At 46.5% G+C, this 12,156-nt stretch overlaps 1 protein-coding gene across 1 annotated transcript; it reads right to left on the minus strand.

The window, feature by feature from the left end:
* Positions 1 to 1,077: 1,077 nt before the first annotated feature.
* LOC142768317 (uncharacterized) lies at positions 1,078 to 11,900 on the minus strand. Its single transcript, XM_075870286.1, has 3 exons — positions 11,774 to 11,900; positions 5,426 to 5,562; positions 1,078 to 1,266 (listed from the first exon to the last, which is right to left on the minus strand). The coding sequence occupies exons 1-3, from the start codon at positions 11,853 to 11,855 to the stop codon at positions 1,078 to 1,080; spliced, it is 408 nt and encodes a 135-aa protein (XP_075726401.1). The 5' UTR covers positions 11,856 to 11,900.
* Between the last annotated feature and the right edge of the window lie 256 nt (positions 11,901 to 12,156).

The following is a 12,156-nucleotide window of genomic DNA, read 5'->3' on the forward strand; positions in this document are numbered from 1 at the left end:
CTGCGGCTTGTCTCGACGCATGTCGAAAGCGAAAGTTTATGCATATTCGCACGCACTTTGTTAACCTAAAGGTACGGCTCAAATAATAGAGTGTGGAAGAATGGCTAGACCTGCGTTTCTAGCGTGGCGACATCCAGTGACCGCTGTGTTCTGCTCTAACATTGAAAGAGGCAATTGCGAACTGGAGCTCATTTATTCGTCGACAACTGCGCGCCATGGTAAAACATTGATTGTCACTGTTCACAATGACACCTCTAGTCTTCTAAACATCACAAGAAACAAACACATCGCGGATGTCAAACTGATGTAAGTACGTGTGCGAAATGTAAACATATTTCCAGTCGCATATTCTATGCTCCACAAAAATCGAAGCGTTGTTGACACCACAGGAATAAAAAAAACAAACGTGCTAGAAAGCGTAATGAGCAGCGTTGGTTTTTTTTTACCATAAACATATACTTCTGCACATTCAAGAATGAAACCCTACAAAAAAGCGATTTCACATACTGTCATGTGCTTTTTCATCATGCAATCATCATCAACCAAGCTTCCATCATGCCACCGTCACCCACCTTGCTCACCAAGCCTTTCACCAAACACGCTTTGCCTCGCCACCATCAGCCGGCGTTTTCTACCGTCACCAACATTGCCTCGCCACCACCACCAACATCTGCCACCATTTGTTACACTCTAGCCGTCGTCAGCCGGCATTTTTCACCGTCACCACCATTGGCTCGCCTCCACCACCCCCATCTACCATCATTTTTTCCACTCTCGCCGTCATAGGCCATTATGCCCACTACAGTTTCCACCATATCCACTAATAATTCCACCATATCCACTATTTTTCCCACCATATCCCGCAATAGTTCCAGCACCCACCAACCCAGGATTTTTCAATAGAATGGTGAAGTGCGACTGTTGGCCTGAATAGTTAAGAGCCGGTTGTTCATTGCCGCTGTGACCCTTGGTTCATTCTCAGCCTTCTGTGTGCAGTGAAAAATCGTTCATAGAACACTTTCCCCCGCTGAAAGACTTCAACCTATCCTCGGCACCGTGTTTGCAAATACAGAAACTTCAGATCTTGGAAGACCTTTCGCCCTCAAAGCTTTCAACAAGAACATCGCTTGTGGTGTACTCCAACGTATCAATGACGAGCACAAAGAAGCGGCGTGGAGCAGGGCGGGAGGAGATGAAAGGCGAAGGAGCAGTCTGTAAGATGGCGTTGGAGCATTCGCTCTTGGCTAGTGGTGGAGCGTAGATGACCTATAATGACGAAAACGTCCCTCGCACGATTAACAAGGGCGATTTTTTGAGAAATGATAGCACCCCATGTTAATGCCTCGCCACACTGAGATTACATAGTTATAGAAGGCTACATCACGAGCTCGTGCATTTTCCAGCACCTAAAATTTGGAGATCCATGCGCTACAATATCACTGACGAATCCTACGTCACAACAGAAACTTCGCGATGTTTTTATGTGTATGTCGTGGCCCGTATTTAAAGTGCAACATGCCCTGTATTTTAGCGAAAGGATCGCGTCTCGCAGAAGCGAGTACGATTCCTGGTGTCACGAAGGACGTGGTTTCATCAGTGATAAAAAAAAAACTTGCTAAATCGCAGTGATCTTATCCTGCCAACGCGTTAACTATCGATCTAGCACAGACACTGAGAAGAGCTGGCAGAGCTGCCAGTTTTTTGTCTGGTGACCCTTATCGTGGGGGTTTCCCGATATCCTGTTGGTGGCATGACAGCCTAAGCGCATCACAAACATGGGTCGTGCTGCAGACGAAATACAATTGAAAGTGGTCACACGAAAGTGATCGCAACTTAAGACGAACCATCGTTAGTCTATTAGGAGTCAGCTGATCTTTGCAGAAGAATGCACTTCTGCGAATGCAGTTGTGATGCGTATTCGCATGATTTTCAAATGGGAAGCATTTCTTAGCAAACTTCGGCGATTTTGAGCGTATATATCTAATATCTATCTATCTAGTGGCCTACGAACTCAGGGCTCCTTGAAGTTTCGATAATGGCAATAGTAAAAAACTTCGAATGGCATAAAATGACGGCATGAGGAACATATTTGACTAGTCATAAGATCAAAATCATGACATGTAAGTCATGAATGTCATGATTTACAATTCATGGTCCTGCAGCTCTTGCGGTGGTTTTGTTCACATGGCATGTTGCAAAACTTGTGTGACATGACATGACTGCAATGCGAACACAAGGAACAGTCGCTATCATGAAAATCATGGCCTGCGTGTCTTGTAACAACATGACTACATGCCACGCTCATGATGCACTCACGGCCGTTTCGATAGCGTCACATATACCTAATTTGGTATGACAGTACGTGAATGAATGACGAAGGTATGTGACTGGTGCAACCATGATAATCCTGAGATGCCTGTCATGTAACAACATGACTACATGCCGCGCTCATGATGCGCTGGTGGCCAATACGGTAATACCATATGTACCAAATTTGGTATTACGGTTTGTAAATGGATGACAAAGGTATGCGACTGGTGCAAACATGATAATCACGAGATGCGTGTCTTGTAACAACATGACTACATGCAACACTCAAGACATCAAAACACATAGACGTGTCCAGGCGCGAGTGCGCACCGGTGTTCGTTTCGTGGCGTCACGCCGGTGGTGCCACCCCGGGCGCTGATCTGCCTGCCATATACCAGGAGGCGCACGCCGCGCTGCGTTGCTTTGACGCATGCGTGTTTAAGCGCGCCCGGCGTCCCTCCGTCACGAAGAGAGGCATGCAGACGCTCTGCAGTCTGGGTAACGTCATCGGCGCGAATATCAGCATGTCGCATTTCGTACATGTTGGCGCCAGGCCGCACCCACGAACGCTGGTTGTGCTGGTCGTGCCTCTCGTCAACTTTTATGTAGAGTGCTCGCGTTTTGCTAGAGTCGCGTCGCTGCGCCCAGCGTGCGAACGCGTCAATATTACCTCGGAGTTTAGGACTATTCATGATGCGCTTGAGGCCGTTTCGTTAGCTTCACATGTACCATATTTGGTATCACATGGCTTGAATAGACGGCGAAGGTGAAGGACACGTCCAAACATGATAATCATGGTATGCGTGTTATGTAAAGCATGACTACAAGCTACGCTCAAGACGTGCTCGTGGCCGCTTCACTAGTTCTACATATACCAAATTCGGTATTATGTGACGTGAACAGATGACGAACGTAAATGACACGTCCAAACATGATAATCAATAAATTGAATTCATCTACGACATAATTTACTTCTGCCTCATAAGGTTGCGCCGAGTTTAAATTGACATATTAACCTTCCTCATTCGTGCCTTGCATATCATTGATTTTCACGGTACGTTAGATCTGCGATTTTTTATTTGTTCGTTTATTTTACACTAATTGATCGCAGATGCGGAAACTGTGTCCAATAGTATTACGTGTCCTTTTTGTCATCTTGAAGTGTAAAGTTTTGTCGTCAAGCTGATAGCCTCTGGGTGAATACTTATATTTGCGTGATCATTTTTATTTTGATTGTAAATTCATTTTTTTCAATTGCGAATCTTTATTTACCACTACCGCTGGCACGCCGAGCGTGGGCTGGACCATGTTGGGAAGCAAAGAACCTCCGTTTGTCCTCACCGCGGGATATGTAGTAAAATGACAATTTATACTTTCAGCCCGCTCGCAGTGCTTGCGTGCTTGACGCATGAGTTCAAGCACCCATTCTTCGGGAACCACGCTTGAACTGAGTGCGCGTGTGGAATTATGAGTGGAGTTGGGGTTTACGAGCTGCCCTCTGAGATGAGTACTTACCAGAGGGGACTGCTGTAGTTGAGGTAGTTGCGGTAGTTGCGGCAGTTGCTGTAATTGCGGTAGTTGCGGTTTTTGGGGTAGTTTCGGTAGTTTCAGTAGCCGTGCTTCGCGTTGCTGTAGTTGCCGTAGTTGGGGGGCTTCTCGTCGGAAACGTATGGACTGCCAAATCGTTAGAAGACAAGCAACGTGATTTGTTTTTAAGGCTAACCTCGCTTTTGCTTGAAATGAACAAGAAATGCGCACCCTGAAAGAGGCTGCGCTACACGTCCCCAACCATCCATAACTTTGAAGCTATTTCATTAAAAGAGCTTGCGTATTAGACAGTCGGCAACCTTGATGGTTTGGTTGGTTACAGCAAATGTTAGACACATGATCGGAGAAAAAACAAGTAGCGCGACACCGCTAATAACAAGCGTTTATTGAGACTAAACGAACACTATGTACAGCATTTGGCTTTTAGTGGGATGGCTCAGTGATCTCCCATAGTTAAGTACTAAGTACTCGAAATCGTTTAACATTTTTTCTGAACACAGCTATATATGTAGATTTGGTTATTTAGGTTAAACAAATGGTCATAGATTAAAAGGGTAAAAAATACTAAATAGAGGTAGACACTGGTCATTACTGCAAAATTTTTATCTCCGCGACAGCACAACTGATAGAGCGCAAATACGAGGCCCAGATTTAATTTTTATGGCGATAGCCTTCATGATTGCACAAACGTTGGTGTTCTTCCTAATGGCTTGTCCTTCTTCGTTGCTCGCAACGCAGATGTTCAAGAATGGCGTTAAAAGTGCCCTAGAGTGCTCATGACTGAACATTGTTTATGTGCTCTCTGGTCAAGTCGTTTCCGCAGCATTCCATCCACCATATGGACTATGAAACTAGTAGAGTATCTGTAGCGCAATTGACGAAACCTACGCGTCTGCATGAAGTGAAAATATTATCGGTGGTTTAATGTCTGGACCCCACGACATAATTAGGAAAGACGCTGTAGTGTAGGGCTTCGGAAATTTCGGCCACCTAGGGTTCGTCAACGTTCATGTGTATCTAAATACACGGGCCTCGAACATCCTAGCCTCCATCGGGAATGCAGCCGCCGCGGCAGGGATTCAACGCCAGAACCTTTGAATCTGCCTGGAGTGAATCAGGAGGAGTGGGCGATTCGCTGCGGGTTGTTCTTACCGCAAATTTAAATGAGTTACATTGTGTGTTTATGGTGCAAGCAATGTCTTTTTGCCGTTGAGCCTCCACTTGCCATGCCCTCAACTTTGGAATCGCAGGATGTTGTCGGCGTGGTGCTTTCCCGCAATTTCCTTAGCTTTCGCCTCTGGGGTGGCTTGCTGTCTGTGTTGGTGTCGCCTTTCGTGAGTGAGAGCACACTGACGCTCGTTTTCATCAGCGGCAGAAAGACAAGGTATGGTCTAGAACAATCTCATTCTTCAATTTCGTATCATATAGTGCGTACGTTGTAAAATGATCAGCGTCATTGCCCTCGTCACCATGAGTAAGGAACATGCAACCTAAGCATGGAAAAATCTGGACTTTAAGGTGCTCCACCTCTACAAGGACACTTAACTATAGACGCAGTAGTAGGCACCGAATGAGCCGTAACGTTTTGATTACCTTTCATTTCGCGCTTCGTTGGGACAGACCCTTCGGCTTCTTTGACCACCACAGGGGCTACTATCAGCTGAGCAAGGTCCTCCGTGTAGTCGACGTCCGAGTCAGCCCTCACTGCAGGACAAGAAGGAGGGATCAGTCACGAGTAGTACTATTTTGTTTGAGCCATTTTTTATTTTATCAGATTATTTGGAAACATTAACACCTTAACTGGCGGTTCGCAAGACAGAAATTTGAACAAATCAAATGGTTTGAGTAGATGTTTTAAGAACACATCTTAATCAAGGTAGGTGCACTTTTCTTACATTGGTTTTATAAGCATGACCCATACGCTCGGTTTTCATTCCTTCAAACTATCAACTCCTTCTCTATAAATGTTCAAAAACTATATATATATATATATATATATATATATATATATATATATATATATATATATATATATATATATATAATGCCGCCGCCCGAAACAAAGAACAAAGACGATTTGCGCGCCAACTGCCTCGTGAAAAGGGGGACTGAAGAAGACAACGTGCTTTTGTTTTGCTCGTCTGCTCTTGGCTCCTGCATAAAAACACACGCCCTCGGTTCTCGGACTTAACGTCTCGGTGCACTGCTTACGTTGAAACGCGACACGGGTGGAGGTGCGGGGTAGCAAGCCTGCCGATGCTCAACACCCCATCTGGGAGCCGTTCATCAAGTCCCGACACGCAGCCACTTGTTACGACACCAGTGCACCGCTTCAGTCGGCGGTTGCTAGGCCTGTCTCCTGAGCTGACCTCCTTCGACGAACATTCTACCAGGCATTATGTACCTCTACCAATGGCCTCCGCTAGCCAGCCACGGTTGGTCCAAGGGAAACAAGGCAGCCCCGTTTCCAATCCAGCTCAGTTAATTCTTCTTAAGCCGCTTGTGCCTGATCGCTTCTGTGGTGCCCCACATGAAGATGTTGAAGATTGGCTTGAGTATTACGAACGCGTTGCCGACATAAACCAGTGGAATGCTCAACAAAAGCTCGCCCGCACGTACTTCATTCTCGATGACGGCGCTCACACGTGGCTTGAGAATCGAGAAGGCCGTATATCCACATGGGATGAGTTTCGTCACCAGCTTATTGACACCTTTGCTAGCGTCGACCGTCGACAGCGGGCTCAGCAGTTGCTCGAGTTAACGATTCCAAAACCTTACGAAAGTGTGGCAATGTTTGCTGAAGACGTGACGCGCCTCTGTCGTCGGGCTGATCCCAATATGTCCGAGGAGAAGTTGCGCTACCTTATGCGCGGCGTGAAAGAACAACTGTTCGCGGGACTTGTGCGCATTGCCCTAACTACCGTGGCCGATTTTATAAGAGAAGACACTGCCATTGAGCGTGCTCTGCACCAAAGATCGAGGCAATATGATCGCTCGTCTACGATCCCCCCCCCCCCCCCCAATCAACGTCGCTTCAGTGACTCTGGACAATCAGGGCTCCCTACGTGACCTGATCAGAGATATTGTCCGAGAAGAAAATCAGAAGCTTTGGACTCCTCCAGTGGATACACCAGTGACTGCCGTTGCCGCAGTGGTTCGAGACGAACTTAGGCACGCTTTTTCAGCAGCTGATCTCGGTCGCGATCAGCGTCAACTGAGTTACGCCGACGCTGTCCGCCGTCCACCACCCGTTCCGCCTATTACATCATACTACCAGCCACCTACAGCCGCACCTTCATCGCAACCATTGCAGTAGGCTTTCAGACGTCGGCCCGTGTCTCCGATGTCTACATGCCATCAGCCATTCCTTCCCGAGCCTTACTAACCACCACGAAAGGACATAGGACGCTCACAATTTCGCAGAACTGACGCTTGGCGCGCCGATCAACGGTGCGCCAAGCGTCCGTTGGTTTGAACGTCACCGACGGCCGAACGAACTTGCTGTTGACCAATTTCACCTCCGAGCGACGGCACCTTTCAAAAGGCGCTACGTTGGCACATTTCGACGAGATCGCAGATGTTTGTGACTGCTTTTCAGCACTCGAAACAACACGTGCACAAGACCCACGTGACCTAGCACCTAACTTTGACGTCAGCCCTACTTTCACTCAGCAACAGCGGGAACGCCTGCTTGTGCTGCTATACAAGTTCCCCGACTGTTTTGCGTCGACCTCGAAAGTTGGCCTGACGTCCTTGACCAAGCACGAATCATCACAGAGGACACGGTGAACCAATCCATCAAAATCCGTACCGTGTGGCTTCAAAAGGACGAGAAGCGATAGTACAGCAGGTAACAAAAATGCTTGAAGACGACGTCATTCAACCGTCAAAAAGCCCGTGGGCATCACGTGTTGTTCTAGTGAAAAAGAAGGACTGCAGCCTGCGTTTTTGTGTGGAATATCGAAAGCTAAATCAGGTTACAAAAAAGGACGTGTACCCGCTTCCCCGCATAGATGATTCGATTGACAGGCTTTGAAACGCACGTTACTTCTCTTCCACGGACTTAAAGAGCGGATATCGGCAAATTGAAGTAGACCCCAGGGATCGTGAAAAAACCGCTTTCGTGACGCCAGACGGACTGTACGAATTTAAGGTTTTACCATTTGGCATTTGGCTTGTGCTCCGCGCCTGCTACTTTCCAGCGTCTCACGGATACCGTTCTCTCTGGGCTTAAACGGAGAACCTGCCTAGTTATACATTGACGACGTCATTGTGTTTTCTACAACGTTTGACGAACACCTTGAACGATTGCAAATGGTCTTGCAGGCCATACGGGCCGCTGGCCTGACGCTCAAGCCGGAGAAATGTCACTTCTGCTTTGAGGAACTGCAGTTTTTTGGCCACGTCATCAGTTACGTAGCAGCTCGTCCAGACCACGAAAAAGTTGCCGCCGTCGCACAGTTTCCAACACCATCAGATAAATAGGCAGTGAGGCGTTTTCTGGGTCTCTGGGCACATTATCGGCGGTTTATTCCAGATTTTGCGCGCATTGCCTCCCCTTTAACTCGTCGCACGAGGGATGACGTTGCATTTGTTTGGGGCGACGAACAGCAAGATGCTTTCAATGACTTGCGGCAACGTCCACAGGCGACCCCCGTCCTTGCCCATTTTGATGACACAGCCCCTACAGTGCTCCATACTTACGCCAGCAATGTTAGCCTCGGAGCTGTGCTTGTCCAGCGCCAGGACGACGAGGAAAGAGTGATCGCTTACGCAAGCAGAACTCTGTCACGCACAGAAGCAAATTACTCGACCACTGAAAAGGAATTCCTCGCTGTTGTGTGGGCAGTTATGAGATTTCGCCCATACTTGTACGGCCTCCCATTCAAGGTTATCAGTGACCACCATTCGTTGTGTTGGTTAACAAGTCTGAAACATCTTTCCGGGCCATTGACATGCTGGAGCCTTAGACTACAGGAGTTTGATATAACGATGGTGTATAAGTCGGGAAAACGACACACGGACGCCTAGTGCCTATCTCGATCACCAATAGAGTCGGCTGCTGCTTTTGATGGAGAAACAGCGTTCCTCAGAATCCTCGACACGTCAACCATTGCAGATCACCAGCATGACGATCCTGAGCTACTTGGCTTGATTAATTATTTAGAAGGACGAAGCCAGAATGCACCCAAAGCCTTTACAGAAGGACTATCGCCGTTCTGTCTGCGAAACAATGTCCTTTACAAAATGAACTTCTCGTCAGACGGGTCCACCTACCTGCTTGTCGTCCCTACCACTCTTCGTTCTGAGGTGTTGCAAGCGTGCCACAATGAGGTAACATCTGGACAATAAGGCTACACGCGCACACTGAGCAGAGTTCGAGAGAGATATTACTGGCCTAGACTCACCGCTGCCGTGAAGCATCATGTTCGGACCCGCCTCAATTGCCAGCGGCACAAGTCACCTCCAACGAAACGAGCCGGTTTGCTACACACTGTCCAGATCCCGACAACGACGTTTGACCAGATCGGAATGGACCTTTTGGGCCCACTTCTCACCTCTAGTGTTGGTAACCGCTGGGTGATAGTGGCGACCGACTACCTTACTCCCTACGCCGAGACAAAAGCCATCTAGAGAGGCACAGCAGAGGAGGTAGCCCGGTTCTTCATAGAGAACATTGTGCTGAGACACGGTGCGCCATCGATCGTTATAACAGATCGCGGAACCGCATTCACGGCCGCGCTTTTAGATCATGTGTTGGTGCTCAGCGGTACTATTCATCGCAAGTCGACAGCTTACCATCCACAAACCAACGAGTTGACTGAGCGACTTAACAAAATTATGGAAGACATGCTTTCCATGTATGTGGACATTGAACACAAAAACTGGGACGAGATTCTCCCTTACATAATGTTCGCATACAATACTGCGAAAAAAGAAATCACACGGATGACCCCATTCAGCCTTGTTCACGGACGAGAAGTAAGAACGATGTTAGTCGCGATGCTGCCACACGAATGCGATGACAACGAAACGAGTGCTGACGTGTTTACTCAACGCGCAGAGGAAGCCAGGCAGCTCCCACGTCTGCGAATATACCAACAGCAAGAGTACGACGCAGGCCGCTATAACCAACGTCATACACCTGTAACGTACGAAACCGGGGACAGGGTATGCGTGTGGACGCCTGTACGAAGACGGGGACAATCCAAAAAGTTGCTCAGAAGGTACTTCGGACCTTATCAGGTGCTGCGACGACTAAGTGACGTTACCTATGAAACCGTCCCGGATAGCCCAAACTATTCAAGGCATCGCCAGCACCGACCTGAGCTTGTGCACGTAGTGTGCATTAAGTCATACGTCAACGAGTGACTCTGCGAGGCACCGTCGCTTCTACAAAGTGACTTCATGCGCGAATTACTGTCTCAGCTATAGCATCGGGGCGATGCTCTTTTGAGGGGAGGCAAATGCCGCCGCCCGAAACAAAGAACGAAGACAATGTGCGCGCCAACAGCCTCGTGAAAAGGGGGACTAAAGAAGACGACGTGCTTTCGTTTTGCTCGCCTGCTCTTACTCCTGCATAAAAACACACGCCGTCGGTTCTCGGGACTCAACGTCTCGGTGCATTGCTTACGCTGAACCGCGACAATATATATATATATATATATATATATACATATATATATATATATATATATGGGAAAGAAGTGTATACCTAATGGCTCGTTTTACCGTGTTTTTGACACAATAATAATGAGATCTAACAGACAGTAATGCCAAGGAATGTACAGGGGAAGTTATTGGAACCAATGGAATGTAAATAAGGAAGAAAGGTGGGTGAAAAAATAACCAGCCGTACATTCCTTGGCATTACTGTCGGTTAGACCACATTATATATATATATATATATATATATATATATATATATATATATATATATATATATATATATTTTATATATATCTATATATATATACAAACAATATCTTATACTTTCTCATTAATGACCGAAGTGATGAATAACATGATCGTGAATTGCACTGTCCTAATCTCAAACGATTTAGCGTTGCATTCGGCGCTAATCTACACATGATATTGTGACTCTAAGAATGTGCTGCTACATCCCATTAAGCATGATTTTACACACTACAGGCGAATAGCTTCTCCCGTGTTTTTCTTAAGAAGCGCAGACTGCCGGGCGAGTTTGGCGGTAAGGGAGAGAACGAAGCGCGAAACGAAGAAACCTGAACACATCGTACGCAAGCAACTAAACATTTCTTGAAATACACATATATATCCGGTTACTAGAACACGTCTTGAAGAAACAGTCATATGTGCAGACTGACATTGACTGCATTAATGACGCGCTTCAAATCAAGTTAACTCAATGGAATGTAACGCTACCGAGGATGTTTTTATAACCCTTTTCTGTGCTTGCTCCGGCTATGTTATCCTCGTGAACTCCTTAATACCACTGTCAATGGGGCTTTAACCTCTACATCACAATCTTTCCTCGTCTTGCAATTCAGGCTGTTTTTCTTAATTATCAGTACTTACCTTGGTTTTGTGCTACTGTACCCATTCCCACAAACTCGCTTCTGCTCTTGTCCCTTAAAACTACATCGTTCTATTTGCCTTCCATGGCTCAAAGCGTCGTCCGTAATTAAAGAGGAGTTTTTCATGAGACATCTCTTGTATAAGTAACACAACTGTGAGGCAGCTGTCTTAGATATCTGAAGGAATAGTGGTAAACTACCTTTTGTATATTCAGAATGTTCGGGCATGCTTTTCATTGTACCAATTCAATATCCATGATTCAAAATCACTTTCCTGAGTTGCACAGCTAATAAATGTTTCTTTACCTTCACTAGTTTGCTTTACCCTTAAATATTCAAAGAGAGGAGCGAGTACTCACCAGGACTGCTTGAAGTAATCACGAAGGAGACCACAAGGACTACAAAAGTCAGCAGGCACAGCGATGTGAGTATTGCCAGCATGGTTTCTTTAGCATCGAGGTCCCTGCACAGTTGTTCCTGTTTTACTTTTATTTATCAGTTAACTTGAACACAATGAAGTGCGCCATAGTGAAGTTAGGTGAATAAACAAAATTACACTATATCTTCCATAGTCCTTGACATCAAGCCACTTTATATCATGAAATACCCCTCAAATGCGTGTTCCATAAAGGTTCGGTTTACAATAGAGCCAGGCGACGTGATTCTGAACAGAAATTTGTTGTCCAAGAAGGTGTCGGATATTGACATGTCTGCAGTGCAGTGCAGACCAATTCAATCTGAT

Source organism: Rhipicephalus microplus, chromosome 8, assembly GCF_043290135.1.
Source record: "Rhipicephalus microplus isolate Deutch F79 chromosome 8, USDA_Rmic, whole genome shotgun sequence".
Classification (NCBI taxonomy): Eukaryota; Metazoa; Arthropoda; class Arachnida; order Ixodida; family Ixodidae; genus Rhipicephalus; species Rhipicephalus microplus.

Excerpts from the sequence above, each read along its gene's own strand:
- LOC142768317 (XM_075870286.1), bottom strand. The coding sequence starts at position 11,855 with ATGCTGGCAATACTCACATCGCTGTGCCTGCTGACTTTTGTAGTCCTT. Across the intron at positions 5,563-11,773 it reads GATTACTTCAAGCAGTCCTG|TGAGGGCTGACTCGGACGTC; the intron begins GTGAGTACTCGC and ends CTTGTCCTGCAG. Across the intron at positions 1,267-5,425 it reads AAAACGTTACGGCTCATTCG|GTCATCTACGCTCCACCACT; the intron begins GTGCCTACTACT and ends TCGTCATTATAG.